Below are 22,956 nucleotides of genomic sequence, written 5' to 3' on the forward strand. Positions count from 1 at the left end.
TAACCGTATTCCTCGACGTATAACCGTCCTTAGATCATCCCTTCCTTCGAGGATCCGAGTCGTCGTTGGCATGGCAAACTGTACATTTCCGATTATCCGATCTTATCTTTTCATCGTGACCCCCATTTCCACGTGAAGAAATATTCACAACGGTAAATGCGAATAGCGTTGAACGTTACGATATGCTGTTGCTGCGATAAGAAGGACTCGAGAAGAGAGAGAATAATTTCAACGAAGCTCGACGTTACGGCTCCTCGCGAGCGTTTCGTATTCACGCAATTCAGACGCAGACATACGTAGTCGCCCGTACGAGATTTTCCTTCCTACGAAGATTTCCGTCGGGCACCTCATTAACTTTAACGATCCTCGAAAGTAATCAACAAACTTTGGATACCACGTGCCGAGGAAAAAGGAGAATGGAACGAAGGAGAGGGAGGGATGGTTTTAATCCCTCCACTTATACGCACGCTCGATGTAACATTTTACCTTTCGGATATCCATTTTTACTTTCGCGCGAACCACGCTTTCTGATAAATATGTTTCGAGCCTCGCTGAAAATATGAGAAAAGAAGCGAACAAATGAAACGATGCTTTACGATGGTTTGCGAACCCGGTCCAATTATTTCGCGTTTCCATTCAAAACGGATTTGCGAAACGGATGCGACTACGACCGCGACGGCGGAGCTACGATTCTCCATTGACGAACGAATATTCTACGTTTCGTGTTATCACGGAATAGCGTGCAAGCGTGAAAAAATTTTGCAAAAAACACGAACGAGTGTAACGAGTAACGCGTAAAGTGAAACAAACAAAAGTGATCCGAAATGAATAACCTGAAACGTCCCGTTTCGTCGTTTTTTCGACAAAGACTTTTTCAATTTAAACTTTTTACCAAACAATAATGAAATTTCGAAGCATGCAAACATTGGCATATCTTCACAAAACAATATCAAGAAGGAATGTCGTGAGCGCATACGTCGTAAGAGGAATTTAAAAAGGGATATGCAAATTGACGAATGTATAAAATGTCCGAGACTACAAGATCGAGTGCCGAATCGTCGTTGTCTATGTAGCTTACCTTTTTGATTTAAATTTTTGCGAAAATTTTTGCGAAGCTATGTAATCCATCCGAGGAAGGTTCAGCGGTAATAATTTCCAATCTTTTCGGAAAGTTTTAAAATCGAGATATCTCTCTCTCTCTCTCTCTCTCTCGTTTCTTCTACGTTAGGAAGACGATCGTATGAAAAATTCGCTATACGGAAACGTTATGCTAAACTCACGAGGTGAAAATATTCATTATATTTTGGAAGATATGAGCGGAATAGGTTGTAATAATGTTACAAGCAAAACGAAATCTTTTCGTCGGATTATTTGATATGAAAGAGGCAGATTAGAAAGAGGCAACTCCAGGAACAGCATCACATGGAAAGAGATAAGGAACGGATCTCTTTTTATCCAGATTCGCCGACATCGTTCTTTCTATCGTGTACGGTAGCTGGCACGACGATGAACTGGCACGACATGGATAAGGACGGAAAAGTTAGAGCCTAGGCGATTGTTCTTCGTGACGGTATTGGGAGGTACTCCGAGGTTAGGGACGATGGCACTCTGGAGAGTCACGACCGCAAAGGACCGAACAACTGCTCGTGTGGCTTTAGAAATGGTCGCCGCCTGCAAAGTCGTGCGTCAGCTCACGAACCGATCCTACCTAGCAAGACCATAGTAGCAGGTGTTGCTCGCCTGGGATACGACGTGACCTCGCGTACTTTGTCAGAAAGGCTAAAGTTACTATCGCGCTACTACCGACAAAAGCTGATTAATCGATCTGCCTTCGAGTATGACAAACGAATCCTAGGATCAAAAAGAAGAAGAGAAAGACGAGTTTCCTCGCGATTTTCCCCCTTTTTTCCCCGTCTTATCGGACGAATAAAATGGAAAAAGTAAGGGGCATTACGGGCTCCTGGCCCCGTATAGCTCTCCCAGAGGACACCTTAGTTTCGCACGTGATATTCCAAAGGTAGGAGAGTGTCTTAACGAGGAGAGCTCTCAGGTCCAGCAGGACAATCCTTTCGAGTCTTCGCACAAATCAACGAGGAGAAGCACGCGTGTCTGTTCTCTACCCCACTACCTTCCACTATCCGCTACGTATTCTCTTACATTTACGACAATGAAAAACGTTCGAGTCGCGAAACCTCGGAATTCCAACTCGTATCCCGCACCTCTCGCTAAGAAAACTACTCTCCTACGGTTTCCCTTACGGCTGGCTATCCAACTAATCTCCTCTTTATTCAGACGCGATAGTCTCTTTCGTCGATCGCAATCGACGACGGAAATCGAGGATAGGTGGCAGCCGGGATTAAATCTCATTGGAAGATTTTCATCCTACACACTTTGAGAGCTTCCAACTAGCAGAAGGTTGGATGGCTTTACATGGACAAAATTCGTATAATTTAACGCGACGATGGTTCGAGCGTAACGTAACGAGCGTTTTTAAGCGATCGCGAGAGTAAAATGAAGCGTTGCTTCTTACCTTGCTGGGCCATTAAAAGGACCCGAAGCATTCGCTTCCTTCGACTCTCCGTCGGGAGTAACGAGATAGGAAGAGATTAACGAGCTTACGAGAGTTTAATCGAGCGACAGTCTGTCGGAAATAAAACGTAGCCATCGCTCTTGCGTTAGGTTACATTCTAGGGGGTACCTCACAGTATACATTAACGAGCTTCTGCCAGAGAACCGTATCCTTTCTACGAGAGGGATCAAAATCGGGGACGGAAAATATTACACAGGAAACGAAAGAAAGTGAAATTTTACTCGATGTTAAGGATTCAAAGGCAATAACGAAACGCGGCAAAAGTTTGCGAGCTATGCGAAAAATAAATGCCATTCCACAGTTAGCTACCGTAATACGATTTGCGCTAGCTTCGTAATAACTTTGCGAGTCGCGTAGGCGAGCCAACCTAAACTGTCGGTGGACGTTAAGGTCGAAAGTCTACCTCCTACGTGTACGAAACGTGCCTACGTAACATTTCAAGTGCTCTATAGCCGAGCTATGTGCATATATTACTATGCGCGCGCCCCAAGACCGACCGACCGACCGACCGACCGACCGACCGACCGACCGACCGACCGACAGACCGACCGCCTGTCCGCCTATCTGCGTGCATCGATTGCCCTCCTATCGCGGAATCGTCTTACACCTCGCCTTTCATCGCTTTAATGCGCTTTAATTTCGCTTAAATGCGAGGACATAGGAAACGTCCTTGTTCTTCGAATCTTATACATGGACAATTTGGAAGGAATCGTTCGGAAAAAAATATCGAGAGTTTTGTTCGCGCACGTTCACCGGCACTAGTTCGGTGATTAATACGATCGTAAAACTTTCCGCGGTTGACTCTGCTCCACTAACCGACGATATTCGGCGCAAAGGGAAATATAATAAATCTATTTGTTTGTTTGTTTTCCGCCGCGAGAAAGAAGAGAAAAAAGAAAATGTACCTTTAGTGAAATGATCGTCCATCGGAAATGCCCACCCCCCTCCCCCTGTTGATGGGCAACAAGCAACATTACCGTAGCCGTCAGCGAGCATCGTCTCCTTCTTGCGATGGTTTAACGCTTGCGACGCGGTCCGAGCGCCCTTCCCTTGGAGTCATTTGCCAAGATTAAAAATCGATCCGAGCAGCACCCTTAACCTATCCGAATGCATGGAAGACATTCGCTGATTAAAAAGTTCGATATCGTTCGTGAAAGGGAGATCATCGAATATGATTCTTCTCATGCGCATATCTATTTTTTCTTTTCTTTATTCCTCCTCCTTTTTCCCGTTGGAGTGAAAAATTTCGTTAATTCGCGTCAATGTCGCGGATCGATAAGGAACGTAGTCGAGAGTGGAAGCATCGAGCGTAGTTCCGTAAAACGGCTGATGCCTGAAAACGGGCGCCGCGACGTCTAGACGCCAGGGGAAAAAGCACTAGCGCGCGGCATCGGGCAGCATCGTCAACGGAGCACCCCCTGCCCTGTTCCACTCGCTCTATATAACGGCGCTATATGCCGGCCCCATAGTCCTATAATCCTAACAGGTACCACGAGGGAAAATAAACATCGTGTCGATTCCAGAGATATTTTCTCAACAGGACGGATAGAAAATAACAAGCCATTGTTCTTACTCGGCAAATATAAATTTTCAGACTTTCGACAAATATAATAATTGCCGGCGGACGGTTTTACGAAACGCCGAGCGATTGTTCTAAAGATCAGGGAGCGCTGAAAGAGACCGCACTATGACTCCTTTTATTTTCTCTCGCAATCTGTCGAGTTCGTTCAATTTCTTTTCTATTTCTCTCTTTCCCATAGTTTAACAAATCCGAGGATCGTCGCGAACCTCGTATAAAATGTTTTCGTCCGGATAAAAACCTATTTCGTCGGGCATCCTCCCGACTCGTGTCGCAGTAGCAAAGGATAAAACGGCTTTGTTCTGTTTCACGGTTCTCATCATCTTTTCCCTAACCAATTAGAAAATTATTTCGCACGCATTAGTTCGATTAATCGACGCGTATTTAATCACTTTTTAACAGCGTCAGCTCAAATCCATATTAGAAATTTAATTAAAACTTATGTGAAATAAATCTCGTACTCTCGTTAACTCGCGCGAGAGACGCTTATATCTAGGTCACTCATTTTCATCGAATAATCAAGATCCTCGAGTAATATCGTTTTATCGTTAAAATAAATAAAAAGCTCGCTCGAGTAGTAGCTCCGTTATACTTTACGTTTACCTGCGCTTGCCCCTTGTAATTTATCATTGCCGTACATCGGGAGACCAACGTGTTGTTGGCCCTTACGAAGAAATTCTTAAGTACGTGATTCGCGAAGAAAATGAGGCAATTTTTAAAGCTCCCTGACCGACTGTCCTAAATAAACGTATACGACCGCGTAACAATGCGAAAGGACACGGATGCTAACTAAAAGAAAATAACGTGATATTTATTACTGTTACGATCTAAAAGGGAATTCTGAACGACGATACGAGATGATCGATTATTATGCTTTTCCAATAAATCGATTAGATTAATAAGAAATATGCCTTCTCGTGTACCACGGACGTCTACCTTATCGACAAAGATAAACCGAAGCAAAGCGATTACAGGGGGCACTCTTGATTCGCGTCGAAATTCTATTTCGTTCTTTTTGTAGAGACAAAAGAAAAAAAAAAAAAAAATAAATAAATAAACAATTTCATCAATTATTTCGCAATCGAGCGGTTTTACGTACACTTAGGCTGAATAAAACGCATTGCAAATGGCACATCGTACCTTTTAATACCCTCGCATCTTACTTCTCCTTTCTCTATCGCGATATATAATTTTCTTGAATACCCTCTCGTACAGGTATTAAACTATTTATGAACTCGTTCCTACAATCATTTTTCCATTGTCGAAGTTGCCAGAATAAAAAAACGAAAGGAAAGAGAAAAGTAGCTTCTTACTGCTACGCCATTGACTACTGGCGTATATTGATCGGCACAAACGCAGGAGAGACTTTTTCGAGCATAGTCAACCCTTTCGTTCGGGCACACACATAATAAATCCATCGAGTCCCCTTAATAAAAGGTTTGCTCCAAATCAAATGTTCTTTTTTCTGTTTTTTTTTTTTTTCCAAATCAAACTTTTCTCCATTTTTCTTACTCAATGTTTTCAATGGATGAATTTATTTCGCTCACAATCCGTACAAAACGTAATATTATGGGGGCGGGAGGGGGTAATTGTACATGATTGAAGAAAAAAAAAAAAAAAAAGAAAAAAAAGTATTTCGATTGTATTTGACATCTCGCACTCTTTCTTGACAAAGAAAGCCCTTCGACATTACTTTACAAGGCTTTGATGAGTTCCAAGATGAATCTATTACGTCTGTGTTCGATGTTGACAACTTTTACTTCCACGCGTTGACCTATGCAAAGAGTTTGACCCTTGCAACACTTGGTAGGCATAAGACCATTTTTTCCTACCCCAACGTCTACGAATACGCCAAAATGCGTGACGTTTCTAACAGCCCCGCTTAACAAAGTACCCTCAGTCAAGTCGTCGATATTTCGCAAAGAAGCACGAAACAAAGGACAGTGCGATTTCATTCTTATGTCTTCGTCTTTCTTCATAGTTAAGCCCTTTATTATGACTTCTAACGTGGCTTCGTCCGTCTGAAATTTCTTACGAAAACTCAAACCACCGTCTTTGACGTATGATTTTATTTTTTCTATGAAAGGCAAACTGCCTATTTCCTCTACATTACATCCAGATGATTTTAAAAATTCATTCGCTATAGCATATGACTCCGGATGAATCCACGTCTGATCCAAAAAATTTAAAGAATTATCTGGATCTTTGGATTTCTTTATTTTACTCCCGGTAACTGTTACTGTCTCCGGTAGAATCCTTATAAATCCGGCACACTGTTCGAATGTTTTGCTACCGATGCCTTTTACGTTCAAAATTTGTCGTCTGTTCAAAAATGGACCATGCTTATTTCTCCATTCTATGATGCTAGTCGCCCTAGATACATTCAAACCGGCGACTTTTCTAAGAAGAGAATGGGAAGCTGTGTTGACATCGACGCCGACAAAACTTACAGCCTCTGTGACAACCTATAAGGACAAATTAGCCAATTATCGAGTTATTTCGAGATATGTTTCGATAGATTCATCTGGATATTCATTCGACATATTCATATGGATACTAACTTCGTTCAACGACTGTATCAATTGTTTTTCGGGCAAATCGTGTTGATACATTCCTACACCTAGATGCTTCGGTTCTATCTTGACCAATTCGGCAAGAGGATCTTGTATACGCCTTGCGATTGAGATCGCAGAGATTATATTTGGATCAAGGCTGGCAAACTCAAGTTTCGCCTCCGAACTACAGCTGTATACGGAAGCTCCGGCTTCGTCGACTATAGTATAAGAAACGTCGAATGGATCGAAGGCATTAGATTTGATTAAATTTGAAAGAAAGACTTCTGTTTCTCTGCATGCCGTACCGTTGCCGAGCGCTACGACAGTACTTTTATATTTCCTCACCAAATCGGTCAAAATTTTAATCGATTTTTCTGAACCTCCTTCTGTCCTTCTATGAGGATACATTACGGCAGTTTCTAAAACGTTACCTTGCTCCGATACCACTGCTAATTTACATCCATGAGAAAAGCCTGGATCTATACCCAGCACTATCTTTCCACGTACAGGAGGTGTCAGTAGCAACTGTTTGACATTGATAGAGAATACCTTTATCGATGCATTCTCAGCTTTCTCCTTTAACTCGCTTCGTACTCTTCGAACTATCAACGGTTTGATAAACTTTTTGTAAGCATAATCGATACTATCTTCCAACAATGCCAAGTGTATGGCCGACGACGACGACCTAGCTCCGAATCTGAACAACGAGTTCAAACAATAATTTTTAAATCCATCTATCAACGAATCGGGTATAACGATTTTTACACCGAGTACTTTCTGCGCCTCTGCCCTATTAATAGCTAAAATTTGATGCGGTTTAATAATTCTTGTGTTACTTTTGAAATTGAAATATATTTCATACTTTTCTCGATCTACATCCCTCTTCCCGTTCTTGGACGTATCATTTGCCTTTGATCGCGCCGTTTGAATCTCTATAATAGATGCTCTTTCAAGGATTTTCACTTCGTCAAACGTACCTTTATTTTTACTTATTATATCCGCTATAATATGTACAATTCCTTCCCTTACTTGTTGCTCGGTTTGCAGCTCTTTCTTTTCTCGATCGATCAGCGACGATAGAGGAGGAATTTCTTTTCCCTCTATTACCGCATTACTTATCGGACCTAAGCCCAACGACTTGGCCCTCTCCGCCAAGGATTGCTTCGACGTTACTTTAAACATTGAATAAATATGCTCCAAATCGTCCCCGGATTTGGTAGACATTATGGCAGAATGTATCTGTGGCGTCCACTTTCCTAACTTATCGATGGCTTTAATAATAACGGCAGCGCGATGTTTTATTACATTTACACGATCGAAGGACTCTTTCACCGATCTCAGTTGATCCGGTTCCATGCCGCCTGTCATGTTTTTCCTATACCTTGCGATAAAAGGTATAGTATTATCATCTTTGAAAAGTTTCACTATATTTTCAGCTACTTGTTTATCGATATTTTCCACTTCGCAAATGTAGTCGACGTCGGTCCATTCCACACATTCGCTAGGAAAATTTCCTATATCTATTTCTTTATTCTTTCTTTCCCCTTTCAGAGATACATCTTCCTTGGACTTTTTTACAACGACAGATAGATCATCCTTCTTTAACCTCACTTTTTTTGCATTATGTGATTCGTCTGTATCCTCGTTTTTCCTTTTAATACCCATTACCCTTATACATTCGTCGTCTACTCTTTTATCGTCCTTTTCATTGATATTTGCTACCTTTACTTTCTTCCCTCTTACATTTCCTACTCTCTTCTTGCCCTTACCTTTCTCGCCTTCAATCTGAATTTCTTTCTTTACAACTTTCCTTTTTATTTCTTTCTTCTCGTCCTCGTCTTCGTCGGATGATATAATTATAGGTGTGTTTTGTTTATTCCGTAAAACTCTCTTCATACTTCTAAATTAACGTTTTTTTTTCTTTTTCTTTCGGAATCTTACAAAATGATAGAACATGCATGAAGTAAACATTAAAACATAACCGCGCCTGTCACCACCATGTTCCGCTGCTTAAAGCGTCTCTGGCGACGATCGTAGCTACTTGACATTTCAATTTTTTCCCGCGAAAATCGATGAATATAACCATACCAATGCATATTCTCTTTAATCGTTTTAAACGATATACTCGATTTAACGATAAAATAACGATATTTTATTGCGACAATGTCAGTCATTAATAAACTCGCTCAGATATTTCGTATATAAAAAGAATTATATTGACGATTTTTCGAAATTCTATGAAAATTCAATTAAAATTAAGTACTAACTCGAAATATTTCTTTCCTCTTTCCATTAAACCATATTGTTCTTACGTATCAAATGATCGTAATAATGCAATAGAATAAAGCACAGTATTTTTCATTACTTAATATTGTTTGATATTGATACAAATAAATTACTTTTTATATCGGTACATAATCAATCGTCGCACTTTGTTTGGCACCATTTCGATGATGCTACGAATGGGATACGTCGCGGTAAGAAAATGTCTTTCGGCTATGATCAGAGATTGTGAATAATAATACGTCTACAAGCTTGTGATGAATCGACACCGAGTATAGTTTTTCTTTCTTTTTTCTTTTTTTTTTTTTGAGGGGAGGATAAGGCACATGTATCATGATAATACAGTTACGCTAAAACATTCGGACTAAATTTTGTTCGAATCCTCAAGTATAATGCGTGATAAGCCTAAATACTACCAAATAGTGCCATGTTCGATATAACTAATTTTTTCTGCTTCTACTTTAGTTTATACAACATTATTATTATCATCATTATTATTATTATTATTACTATTATCATTATCATTATTATAGTTGTTTTTGGCTTACTAATAATTATGCTCTTCTTCCGTATGTTCTATAGTAATTATTAAGCATACAAGATACATCTGCCGTTTAATGAATAGAGTATTACATTCGTGACTTCAGAATTGGTAAAATGATTTCTATATATATATATATATATATATATATATATATAGAATAGAAATAAAATAATTTAGGTAATAATTATCGCAAACATGATATTATGCCTTGCGTGTGTGGAAGCTAAAATATTTCCAATTTTTCGTTCACATTTCATAGTGAAAAAGAAACCTTGAAATAATAAACAAAATCTGATAATTACATATTTCTCTTCTTTACTATATACAAGCCTGGCTATATTAAAACTTATGTTACAAAAATTCCATAATACATTCAGAATAATTTTAATCATAAATAACATATAACTCCGATTTCATATATTTTGTGGCAGGCTCACGTATAGATGCGCATATATGTATATATACGTATGCGTATATATAACGTGTGTGTATATATATATATATATATATATATACACACATATCGCTTTTGTAAAAACGACTCAAGAAATAAAAGTCTTAAATCAGTTCTATCTAAAATCTTTAAGAATATGAATACATTATTGTAATTCTATTTAATTAAGTACAAAATGTGTTCTAGTACTTTTGAATCTTTGTGTAACATTTCATTGATTCTTCATCAAATATGATAATTAAAACGTAATAATTGATATTTTGTACAGGACTTAATGACTTTAATGACACTATATTATAGTGCACCTTATATATCCTTTGTTGAATAAAGGAAAAAAGTTATATGAAATAAAGAAACAAGATATTCAAGCACCTTAACTGATTTCATCCAATGTGTTCTTTCTGTCATTATTTCAAGTGCTATGCTCTTTCGATGTGTGCAAATTCTTTCAAATTTACAGCCAACAACTAAGAAGAGAAACAACTTAACGAACAGACTGGATCGCTAATATTTACATAAATTAAAGTAATATGAATCATTATAGATTAATAACGTGAAGTTTTAACTCTTAGAGATTACAATATGTCTAATTTGCAAGCCTTTGAGAATAATAATTGTGTGGGTTGCGTCTTATTGCGTTACGCGAACATAAGATGGACGTAAAGATTTTTTTCAAAGGTTCTTTGTCACCGGATATATTATTTTTAGGATCTTGTAGGTTCTATCTCCTGTGTGATCAAATTACCTGAAAAATCATAGCAACTGAAAAGAGTCATTGCAAAAATACCAAAAGCTAGAGCCATACGCGTGAAACAAATTTGCCGATGGTTCATATACTGTACAATATTTTTCTATAATGATCAAACGGTATAGCCATAGCCTTTGATCCTTTTGCATTATATATATGTATATGTATATATATATGTATATATATATATATATATATATATATATACATCACGTAAGAGTATTATTCTGAGATTTCAGAATACTACGAAATTGTTTAATCCGTGATGGAGATCTGAGCAAATCCTATTAATGCTTTATCATCTGGTACTTCGTTGGCTGCATGACCAGAGTTCTGAAACAAATCAAAGATAATTGGCAAGTTGTTCATCTGTACGTACAACAACGTTACAAAATAACGAAAGAACAAGTATCGTTTTACCAATGAAAATGTAACAGTCCGTAATTGTCCGGCACTGTCTATTAATTTTTGTAAATTCGCTGCTATAACCACAATGTCTTTTCCGTCGACTAATCCTGCGCCAACCAATTCGGCAGCAATGCCCTCGGCAGAATCAATTCCCACGGCAAATTCGAATCTGATGTCGTTTAGTTCACGTTTCTGATTACTACAAAAAAAGAAAAGAAAAAAAAAAAGAAAAAAAAAAGAAAAATTTAACAAAAAATGAAATAAAAATAAAGATAAGAATAAAAAAATAATAATTTAATAATTAAATCAAATTGCGTTGGCTTAAATCGTAGAGGATACAATAACTTGTTTTAAACGAATTAATAGGATCAGGAAGGATGGATGTGTACACGGATTTTTCCTCAAGGGTGAATTGGGTATCTGGACGTCTGCAAGGATATCATTGGACATATGTATATATACGTGTGTGTGCGTGTGTGCGCGCGCGTGTGTATGCTTTGCAACATCAAAAAGTAGTTAATGAAGATTCTCTGAAGATATTTAATATATACCGTAGTCGTAACACCAGATTTATAGGAACATTTTGTTCGGCAGATTGTATAACAGGGTGACTTTGCGTCGATTTGACTTGAGAGTAAAATTCGTCTTGTTCAAGGTCTTCTTCGCTACTCGCATTCTCTATTGTATTAACTGGTAATGCTTCTTTGCCCTCTTCACCGCTAGACGCACTATCTTCCTCTTCCGAAGACCAAACCCATTCCCCTGTTACCGTTCTGTGTAAACGACCCGATGTACCCGGCTGCCTCTTCGATGCCTATTTTAGATCGTAACGATATTTTAAATCAAAGTATACATATCAACTGTCTTCTACGTACGTTTCTAAATAAACATACCTTCTGTACTCTAGTCTCAAGACTCGGTCCTATAGCAACTAACGTTTGTTGCAAATATTTCTTATCTTTAGCCTTTTTGAAAAAGGGATGTTTCAAAAGTTCTGTAGCAGTTGGTCTAAAAGATAAAGAATTTGGCTCGATAATACGTATACCAATTACATGTACCAATTTGTGTATTATACATGTCAGTTTTATAAACATGCCTGTGCCTAAGTTTACCTCTTAGTTGGATCCTTTTGTAAACAATCGACGATCATTTTACGGAATGTTTTACCATAAGCTTTATACTGATCTTTATCATCCGCCGCTGTGTCTAAGGTAGGTGGATCGTTTTGTAAAGTGAGCATCAATACCTTCATCGGTGGATACTTGTGGTAAGGAGCGGTACCGCTTGCCATTTCGATAGCAGTGATACCGAGCGACCAAATGTCTGCTTTAAAATCATAGCCATGGTCCTGCAAATAAATATGCATATCATAATTGCTTTTACGATAAGTATATCAAAGAAATATAGACAACACTTAAAAGAAGCGTGCTTTTACAAATGACGCGGGTTAACTCGAACTATTAACGCTGCAAGGCATTTCTAAGGATATCGATATATATATATATATACATATATATATATATATATATATATACATATACATGTACATATACATATACATGTACATATACATATATATTCGTAATATATCAACGTGGAATTTGCACGTGTTCAAGCAAGAGTAATAGATATTCTATTTAAATCGAATTTCGAAATAATGAAAATATCTTAAAGAAATACTTTTCTTCGTTTTAATTAATCGATAATATCAACTTCATGCACAAATAGTGTAAAACACAAAATTAAATTTCATTTAATTCTTATGAAATTAACAAGCGTTTTACCGATGCCTCATTAGCAATGGTAAACTGTACATCATCGTCTTAGCACTTCTCTATGCCAATATATGTAAATGCAACAGAAATGTAGACACAGAAAATGCAGGCTAAGAAGTTGTAGTGTTACTTTCCTCTCTCACCTGCTCCATGACCTCAGGTGCCATCCAACATGGCGTTCCAACAAAAGTATGCCTAACTTTTTGTCTGCTTAGATCTCTTCCTGTAGCGAGCCAAGCACTGACACCAAAATCAGCGATCTGTACAGTACCATCTTCTCCTAGTAGGATATTACCCGCTTTTATGTCCCTAATATTGTTTTGTGTTTTTTGTTAAAAGTCATATACACTAGTTACATTAATATCTTCAATATAATTATATTCCCAGTTAATAAACCAGACCGCATAGGTTAAAATTGTAGTTATAATAATTCAAGGAAAGAGGGAATATTAATGAAAGGTACCTGTGGATTTGACCATTGCTGTGAAAATATTCAAGACCTTTCAGGACTTCTCGAAGTACGGTAGCTATCGTAGCTTCGTCGAATACTCCATGTTTGCAGTTGGTGGTTCTAGTTTTATGTTTGATTATATCTAACAAAGATCCACCCTCTAGTAGTCTTAGAACAAGCCAAAGTTCTTCTTTTACGACAAACGATGTATAATAAGTTACAACATTTTCGTGATTGCAAGAAGACATTGCTTGTATCTCTTTCTGTTTAAATAACGATAAACGTAAAGATAATCAAAGAGGCGTATAGAAAAAAAAAAAAAGTAATTATTTAGAATAAATTATAAATAATCTTACCAATAACTCGTCCATACTGGTATTCCATTTTTCTAAATTTATTCTCTTTATAGCACATTTTTCTTGGCGTGGAATACAAAATGCTGCGTGTACTACTGCAGTGGCTCCAACACCTTTGAATATTAATCAATATACGATACGTTACACTATATCTATGATAATTAGATGTAACAAATAATGACTTGTATAGAAGGTATTTTTAGCAAACGTATTATCAAGCAAAGTCAAAGAGCAAGAATAGTCTCATGATATGTAGCAGCTGCCTACGAATAGTACATAATAAATCTTTAATGAAAAGGGAGCAAAAGATGAAGCAAAAACAAACGATCGATGCCAACCATTTAGGTTATAATATGCATATGTATATGGCAGTAGGGTACAATATCCATGAAAAAGGAAGGAATAGAGCAAGCGGGAGGGGGAGACAAGAGAGAAAGAGAGAGAGAGAGAGAGACAAGATCACGAGCATAGGTTTCTATGTGAGAGAAACACCGAAAGGAACGAATGTTTTACGTACGCTATGCAACAAAGAAAAAAGGAGATAGAGAGAGAGAGAGAGAGAGAGAGAGAGAGAAGTGAAAAGGAAGAGAGATAAAAATGAGAAATTCGTTATCGCGAAGGAGCCGGTTAAGATCCCTCGTCGAGAGAATGGCGTTTCAGGCCGGTGATCAGAGAAAATCTTTAGGAAATAATAAACGACGCGTTTGATCGAGCGTCGTCGAGCATCTGTGTCATTCTCGTTGTCATTTCTGTCCTTTTTTCAAAATTCTAGGAAAGTCGTAAAATTCGACGGAACGAGAATTGACCGAAAAAGAAAAAGACGACGGGTTGGGAGGGGAGGGGGGGGAAAAGAGAGAAAGAGGAGAGAAAGAGGAGAAAAACGAGCGACCGGCTCCGAATCCGAAAGATTTTCTCTGAACGATGGCTCGTTCGTGCGATTCCTAAAAGGACAAAGGGACACCAGAGGATAATGGTAAGCAGCGACACGTTAGTTACTACTCACCGATAACCTCTTTAAGCTCGTAGTCGTCCTTGGTGTTTGGCCAGCCTTGCACGACCGCGGTTGAGCTCGCAGACGCCATTTTGTTAGCCAGTGCCGTGCCAAGGCGCGCGTGCTTACTGGCAGCTCTGGCGCCCCTTGCGAGTAACGAGGCGCCGCCTCCGCTCTCACCTCCGCTCTCGCCACCACCGCCGGCTCGTATGGCACGCGCCGCCTGACCTCTGAGGCCACCGCTGCCGCCTCCACCACCGACCACACTGCTCTTCTTACTATTACCGTTTTTCTTGTTGTTGTTGTTGTTGTTGTGGTTGTTGTTGTTGTTATTGTTGTTGTTCTGATTGTTGTTGTTTAGAACGTTGCTTTTCTCCCGTATACTACCACTCGAAAGAACGCTCGATAAAACGGTCGAAAAGACTCGCGTAGAGTTTTGTCGATCGTTTGGCGTTGCCTGCGACGCTTCTTCACGATCTCCGTCACTTTTCGTCGCCGTCGACGTTGATAACTTAGTAGGAGTCGTCGAACGAAGGGATCTTTGTCGAAATATTCCAGAAGGGCAGGATGGCAATACGTCCGGTGAGATCTTTCTGTTGAAAGCGTAAACTCACGTTACCATCTGATTTTCGCAGTCGTACATTCAAAGATTCAAGGATTAAGTCGATTATCTCTTTGCGTTATAAGACGAACTGTGTAAATGTTGTCTCTTAATTAAAGATAAGGCTGCTTCGGCCAAAACGAACCAAAGAAAGATTTGCTTTAGAATTTTCAATGAGAACTTTTTGCGGAACTCTTCCCCCCTTTTATTTGCTTCCCATAGATACATACGTACGTCTATATGGACATAGCATATACCTTTACAGATTATGTTTACGGTTATGATGTATTTTGTTGGCTGGCAAAGAGAAGCGCTTTTATCGGGCAGCAATTACGCGTAATCGCGAGAAGACAAATGCGTCGATCTCGCGTGATTATGCGTCCTACGCGAAACTCGTTTCGATTCATTGAAACGATTGAGGTTTCTCAAGGAACCGAATCACTGACGGTCCACCACGCGTATGCCTGAACTAATCGTAGAGGCAAACGGACACGTTTGCGTTCATTTATTTGGGAACAACCAAAGGCGATTCGAAGACCAAAGTGATTAATGAACGTTTCTAAAGACATTGCTCTTTTTAATTGATCATTCGAATAAAAAATTGTCGACGTATTAATTACTTATATAACGAGCGAGGAATAAAAAGGAAAGAAAACGTTCGACGTAACAGTTTTTGAGCTCGAATTCGAATGGAAATAACGAGATACTTACGCGCGATCGATCCCACCCTTGTTTTCCCTTTTTCGTATTCCTCCTTTATACGATATTTATCGGACTCAAGTACCGCAGTCTGGCGCGTTCGATCGAACATTCAAGCGCGCATTCTTTGCGCCGTCCGACCAATAATCCTACTCCGTCTGTCAAACTTTATAAAGAATCCCGCCATAATTCTCGGCCCTGTGTTATTGGTCATGATGCAGAGAACCGTTAATTTCAGCGGCGTGCTATTGGTCATGACGCAAAATCGTTAACCCTTTTGCTCCGAAGCCGGTATATGTATATATATATATATATATATGTTCATGAAGAATGGAATAGGAAGGGCGTATTTATGCGTCTATAACTATATTTGCTGTATTTATTTATTTCTTTTTTTTCCATTATATCTTTTCCACACTTCTCTACTGGCATAGGATTATTCGGCAACAATGGATGTCTCATCATCGGACAGTCGATTATCATGAGACAAGAAGAAACTAAGAAATAAATTTCAAATTGTAATGGATGTCAATGATATACAACGTTCTATTCGTTTTCACGGAATCTTTTTACTCGAATAAAATTAATCGATTTAGAAAGATAAAAGTAACAAAATGCAACGTTGTTTTATGCGTCGTATCGTGTTTTGAAATTTTTCACACCAACAAAATTGTTCATTTATATTTGCATAATTTTTACACTCCATAATTAAAAATACTACATGTATGTAAATGGAAAAAGAGGAAAAAAAACACAAAAAAAAAAAAAATAAATTATGATTATTTGCAAAAGTAATTGTACTCATTATTAACCTCACTATAAACCTCGTCTTAAAGTTTGAAGAAGAAAAAACGCGCTGTCCGTAGTAGGGTAGACTCGTCTAGAGACGATCACGTGTGCTTAGTAAACGCACCGGAGAAAACAAGGTTATTAATTTAAATTGAAATTAATTTAAATCGAAAATAAATAGTACCATAAATTACTGTGAATCTTCACCTTCCTATCGAAATCCAGGATATTTCCGGCAAGGCATTTATTTTAACCGCTTACTGTTATTTACAAAACCAACTATACGCAGTTTATCTTATCGTATTGCATTTGCACAGAATTTTTTTTTATACGCTGTGCATATGAAATATAAAAACGAAATGAAAATCTCTTAGAACCTTAATTCGTTAGGATTTGGCGTTGCCACCGTATTCGTGCAAAAAAATAATTTCGACTATAACGAGATACCCGTGCCTACAATTATTACGACGGAAAAGAGATAAAACGCGAAATAGATAGAATAGGAGAGTAAGAACGAAGCAGAGCGCACGGCGAGGGAGAGAGAGAGAGAGAGAGAGAGAGAATAAAATTGGTTAGGTTGATAAGATACGACGAATGATGATTTTGATAAACGTTACGCCTTTATTAGGTAAATTAATCGATATCGCATAAATTTTGGATTTTGAGGAAACGTAAGAAAAAAAGAATCTTGGTTCGAATGCGATATAGACGCGAATCTCGGTTGATACATTTTAGTCGATCACGAAGCAAAGCCGAGGCGGGAAATTTGAAATAAAAGTTACGAAATACGAATCGTTTGAACGTGAAACGACATTTCGACAGCCTTATAATCCTAAGTAAACGCGTTGCCGCCGTTAATTCGAGCGAAATCGTTTCGTCTCTTTGTTGAATCAACTTCGTAGAACTAATTACAAAGTCTCAAGGCTCGAACGTTCAAACTTAATTACTCCGACTCACGATTCGTTTCTTCCTCCTCTTTCCTAGCCATCCGTCCGTCCAAATGAATCTTCATTTTGGAATAAGTTGTTGTAAGAAGTATAACTCAGGCGCGTAGGTGGCTTGCAAAAGTATTGAAAAATTACGTTCGACTGAACCCTAACGAGGATTTTTGGATTTACGAACGATATCGGTGTCGATAGCGACCGATATCGATGCTCGCTTCACATTTATAAATCTCTCCTATGAATTGTCCGGTTGCAATCCTGCTGATTTAATTAATGTCAATCGATCGATCCGCAGATATAAACGTTTGACGCGTCAGATGCCACCGAAGCGTTATCTCTGATTTTCTCTATTTGTACAGGAATTTTATTTTAACCTTTAGCATCGTACGCAAACGGATATGATTTTCCCTCTCGAATCGATACCTTCTCCGGTATATAATCTGCACAACTTTTACTTTGATTTTACAAAAGGCTCGCAACTTCTACGGTTACCATCTTGATTCGCGTATTCCGTTACGTCGAATCAACGATATACCGAGGATGTACGGAAAACTATTTTTAGTAAGTTGTTTGACTTTTTCTCTAATCGTCTCTAATCAAGAAACTTGGTGCAAATAAATTTTTCGAGTGCAACGAGTACGTTTCTAAATAAAACGACTTCGCCGAAGTAGAAGGACGCATTATGTTTCTGTTCTGAGGCGCTAATGTAATTCTCACGAGCGACGAAAAAATCTTGACCACGCGATGAATCTTTCGTTCGACCATTTTTTATTTTTTGTCATTTCAATGTGCTCAGGAAACGGTATGCGGAAACCGAGAGACAGAGCAGAGATAGAGACAGAGACAGAGACAGGCAGGCAGAGAGAGAGAGAGAGAGAGAGAGAGAGAGAGAGAGAGACGATCGGTCTCCCCTCTCTTCATCGAAAACGATGGGAACGAGATCGCGTGACGAGTTTACGAACGATTCGTTTAGCTCGTTAAGACCCGTCGACTTCCCGAACTTTAAAGTTATGCCTTTCAATGCCTTCTCGTTTGAGATAATTACAATATCTTTCTTTCTTTCTTTCTTTCTTTCTTTCTTTCTTTTTGTTTTGTGCAGGTACAAAAAAGAAGGTTAATTTTAATAGAAAAAGAAAGAAAGAAAGAAAAAAGTAAGAAAAGAAACTAAGAAACAAGGGTGTACTCACCTACTCCTACCGAGTACCAAAGTCGTGAGGAATCTGTTATCTTGAAACTTTAGCTGCTCCTTCTCCGACGATATCGGCGCCGTGGCATCCAATGCACCGGATTTGCGTTGCCTCATAATGTTATCTACGACGCTGCAAACGGACGTGCGTGCTCGTTAGACGGGTTGCGGTTAGCAAGGCGATATTTATCGATTCTCATTGATCTCTCTTTATTAATTTAAACGCGATAATATTACAGGATTTTGTTCACTTCTAGCGCGTCGAATTTCCTCATTCGATCTTTAATTTCTCTTGATTAACGACAAATTTCGTCGTTTCTTTCATCTTTGAAGTTCGCAACGTTTCGAGTGCCAATAAAATGTTAAGGAAAAATCGAGTACACGATCGGAACAATAAGACGGTAACACGTCTTATTACGGTCGAAGGAAGCCACGTAAAATCCCCGCTTGCGAGCGTGTGGAATATTTCTAAATTGACGGTCGGTCGATTGTCACCTAAATACCTAAATGGAATAATTGGAGCTGGATTGGCCTTACGGACTATTTTTAGCCACCGCCAAGGGGTAAGCCCTCTAACGTTGGCTAAAAATAATCTTATCGCAAATTTACCGTCCCTTCCTTCGAGTCAATGGTCCGGTCGTACGTACACGTCTTTCGGTGACCGGCTAGTAACCTCTTTTTATCTTATATCGTTTACGTATACAATTGTACCATACCGTGGAGCAATACGAATGTAAAACTTTTCAAAGGAAGCAAGCGCCCCACGTAGTTCCATTCGACGTACGTATTCGCTTAAAATATCTTATTTCAATGTTTAAAAACGCAATTAACGCGTACAAATCCGTTTCTCTTTTTCTTTTTATTTCTCATTCATTATATTTCTATGGTCTAAGTATATTATCAAACAGTAAAAGAGACGGTCCATATAGCGTTAAAGAAGAATCGAGAGAAGAATCTCGTAAGGTTTCTTTCCATTATATTTTCCCGCGCGTTCGATGGGATCGAAAACTATATGGGTTAAATATTTAATTCGCAGGCCAGGATTAGGATTTTCCCTTAATTTTCTTACGGCCGGAGCCGTTTCGCACCCACGTTCGTTTCGGCGATTGACATAAATCTTTTCGAGGCACGACGAGAGAAAAAGTCGTTTCACGAAACGACTACGCCTCGGCCGTCCACGTAATTGTATTTCGTTTCCAGGTATATCCAATTTATATGCGAACATCGTGACATTGAAAGATAGCGCGTCGATGGACAGTATTTCTTTTTTTCTTTTTTTTTTTTTTCATTTCTTATTCTTTAAACTCGCAAACGGCACGTGCATTTACAACCGTTAAACGCATAGCTTAGTCATAGATCGATCATGCGTGCGATCAACGAGCACATTTACGAGTACATTTGAACAAACACGTCCACGTGTGCCTTTTCCGATGATCCGTAATTGTTCTAAATGGAATAACTAGACGTCGTCCCGTGGTCGTACCGTTCCAATTTACTCATTCTACTAATCTATTACCGTATATCGAGGAACAGCAAGAAGAAGCGATTTTCGGAAAAGTTGAGAAAAACGTTTGGTAGAAGGAGCTCGTGAGGAGACACTTGGCTTTTCTTTATTGACGGATTAACTCGTGTTCGTTTAATGCTACGTAAACAGTTAATCAGGAATGGAGAAGGGAGAAAGGAGAGAGAGAGAGAGAGAGAGAGAGAGAGGAAGGAGAGGAGGAGAGAAAAAAAGGAGCAAGTTTTGAGCGCTGTCACGGTTTGACTTTGTCTAATAGCGCTCTTCATCAATGAAACCTCTGGTCAGGCGGTCGAGGGTCAATTGGTTATTAACTCGGCCAGGAATAATGACCATTAAGCCGTTTCACTGTCATGAAAATCATCGTTACGAACGATGGAAAAGGTTGCGTTTTGCGGCCGATCGATTGGATCGATCGTAAGTCGTTATTGGAAACAATCGGCCAGCTCGAGTTCGCTGTAAAGTACAAATATTTCTATATCTATCTCACCTGCCTGATGTCGTTTTCAAAGTTCCGTTCGCGCAAAGATCGGTCGCCATGGCATCCATCGTCGATATCAATAACGGTGGAAGAGGCTCGACGACATCTTCGCCGCCTGTTAAATTTTAACACGTTTAAACGTGCGATCACCGAAAGGACCGAAACTCCTATGTTCCTGGTTTCCTCTTCTTCGGTGATCGTAAATGACCGATAGAGAAAGTCGAGAAGAACGGTCGGCCGGGGGGGGGGGGGGGGGAGGAGGACGACGACGGGAAGGAGGGCGCAGAGGGAGCAAAAGAAGAGAGCAAAAGAAAAGGCCGAGTACGCGACGGTAAGCGACGAAGAGATGCAAATTCCGGTGTAGATGTAAGTTCGTCGTCGACTGAACTATGTCAGACGGGAGCGCACTTCTCAATTGAATAACTACCTACCACGGACCGACGAGCGCGCTTCTCGCGTCGAACGCGCATCGCTCCTACGCGCTCTCGCAGCACAAACATACAACGAGAGAATTTATTCTATTTCTCTCTTCTTTTATCTCCTCTCTTTGCCCTCTCTTCACGACTTACGATGATTCGAAAGAAAGTCAACAGAAAGAGAAAATCTAATCCCGACGATCACTTTTCGCCAGGTTTCAGATTTAAAATCGCGCTCCGTCGGATACGTCGCTTGGAAGGCACCGCGCGAATTAAGCGAGAGTCGCGGGGAAGAATAATTTATATCGTACGACATGGGGCACGTTGACTCAATCAGGTCTGACCTTGTCGGCCGAGCCAAGTCTGATTTTCACGGGAAACCGATTAACGTTCATCGCCGAGAAGACGTCATCTCGATTCAACGGAGACAACAACAATCACCGCGGCCATTAGACAATGGATAGAAAATAAATGATTTTCGTTCGACTTCGAAATATTTTCTCGCTGCATCGCGTGTGTCTCAATTATTGTCGGTGTGATTTCGTCCTTTCGCATAAGGCGCAATATCAAATAGATGAGTCACACGCAGCAAGCTTCGCTCCCACTCGACCATGCCGCGCGATTTATGACGCTTCATCGAGTTTTATAGAACCAAGCCAAAGATCCGTACCGGCCCTCGTATCCGATCCACGGGCCTTTACAACTTCTTCTTTCTTTTATTTCAATTAACATTTGCTCTTTCCGATAGGTTGCCGAATTGCTCGTGCTAGCGCACGATTCTACAGCACTACACGGAAAGGTCAATTTCACGAAATTCTTCGAGAGTCACTTGCGCAACGATCTTCCCTATTTATCGGAAAAGTACAACAACGACAGAGAGGCCGAAGAACTGGAAGACTTTCGACTACTCGATCGGCAGAATCGAAATTTAATGCCCGTAATTCTCTTGGAGATTTATTTACTCATTTCATCTTTTATTCCTTTTCAGCCAATCTTTTTTTTTCCCCCCTCCCCCCCATTAGGAATATCGAAGTCTCTGCGAAACCGTGACAAGAAGAGTACAGTTCAACGATGAAAATTACGAGTATCAACCGCCTCATTATCACGAAGTCTATTGCAAGAGTTACTCGTTTCTCGATCCAGCGAGCGAACGAATGACAAGATCGTCCTCTAAACAGGTTTAACGTGCATCTTACGACATTAATTAATTCGATCTACGAAATATCATTGATTTCCTACATTGTTGGCTAATTTGTTCATTCCAGAAATGCGCTCATCCTGTCTTTCATTGCGTCCAAAGGAGTAGAACTCTCTTCTTAGTCAGACGCGCCTGGGACAGCGATTGTTGGGAGCCTTTCACCAAAGAAATCGCCAGTGGTTGCGATTGCATGTGGCCGGTCTCTCTTCTCGGCGACATCACTGCACATTATTAATTTCTCCATCGACGGGAAATACGGCTCGTTATTAATAATCCTCATCGATGCGACTTAAAATTGCGCATTTTTGAGGAAAATCTAATCTATAATAATCCGTATGATGTTAGATCGGTTGCATCTGCGTGTTGAATAAAATTTTTCCAGATCGGAC

At 39.5% G+C, this 22,956-nt stretch overlaps 3 protein-coding genes across 7 annotated transcripts; 1 reads left to right on the forward strand and 2 right to left on the reverse strand.

The window, feature by feature from the left end:
- Nucleotides 1-4,159: 4,159 nt before the first annotated feature.
- LOC124422608 (S1 RNA-binding domain-containing protein 1) lies at nt 4,160-8,726 on the reverse strand. Its single transcript, XM_046959301.1, has 2 exons — nt 6,731-8,726; nt 4,160-6,634 (listed from the first exon to the last, which is right to left on the reverse strand). The coding sequence occupies exons 1-2, from the start codon at nt 8,618-8,620 to the stop codon at nt 5,864-5,866; spliced, it is 2,661 nt and encodes an 886-aa protein (XP_046815257.1). The 5' UTR covers nt 8,621-8,726; the 3' UTR covers nt 4,160-5,863.
- Nucleotides 8,727-9,076: 350 nt separating this feature from the next.
- LOC124422609 (serine/threonine-protein kinase OSR1) lies at nt 9,077-22,124 on the reverse strand. Of its 4 annotated transcripts, none has more exons than XM_046959303.1 (12): nt 21,523-22,124; nt 20,963-21,068; nt 18,955-19,086; nt 14,747-15,327; nt 13,744-13,856; nt 13,400-13,650; nt 13,080-13,245; nt 12,274-12,509; nt 12,055-12,169; nt 11,713-11,975; nt 11,174-11,360; nt 9,077-11,086 (listed from the first exon to the last, which is right to left on the reverse strand). In XM_046959303.1, exons 1-12 carry the CDS (start codon nt 21,683-21,685, stop codon nt 11,009-11,011), a joined length of 2,391 nt encoding a protein of 796 aa, XP_046815259.1. In that variant the 5' UTR covers nt 21,686-22,124; the 3' UTR covers nt 9,077-11,008. The 4 variants fall into 4 exon arrangements, with proteins under 4 accessions (XP_046815259.1, XP_046815258.1, XP_046815260.1 ...); XM_046959302.1 differs by having other exon boundaries at nt 13,071-13,245; XM_046959304.1 differs by lacking the exon at nt 18,955-19,086 and having other exon boundaries at nt 13,071-13,245.
- LOC124422620 lies at nt 15,352-22,955 on the forward strand. Of its 2 annotated transcripts, none has more exons than XM_046959333.1 (4): nt 15,352-18,328; nt 22,118-22,306; nt 22,392-22,547; nt 22,635-22,955. In XM_046959333.1, the coding sequence occupies exons 1-4, from the start codon at nt 18,308-18,310 to the stop codon at nt 22,800-22,802; spliced, it is 534 nt and encodes a 177-aa protein (XP_046815289.1). In that variant the 5' UTR covers nt 15,352-18,307; the 3' UTR covers nt 22,803-22,955. The 2 variants fall into 2 exon arrangements, with proteins under 2 accessions (XP_046815289.1, XP_046815288.1); XM_046959332.1 differs by lacking the exon at nt 15,352-18,328 and adding an exon at nt 19,740-20,889.
- The last annotated feature ends 1 nt before the right edge of the window (nt 22,956 follows it).

This window comes from Vespa crabro, chromosome 3 (assembly GCF_910589235.1).
Source record: "Vespa crabro chromosome 3, iyVesCrab1.2, whole genome shotgun sequence".
NCBI classification, from domain to species: domain Eukaryota; kingdom Metazoa; phylum Arthropoda; class Insecta; order Hymenoptera; family Vespidae; genus Vespa; species Vespa crabro.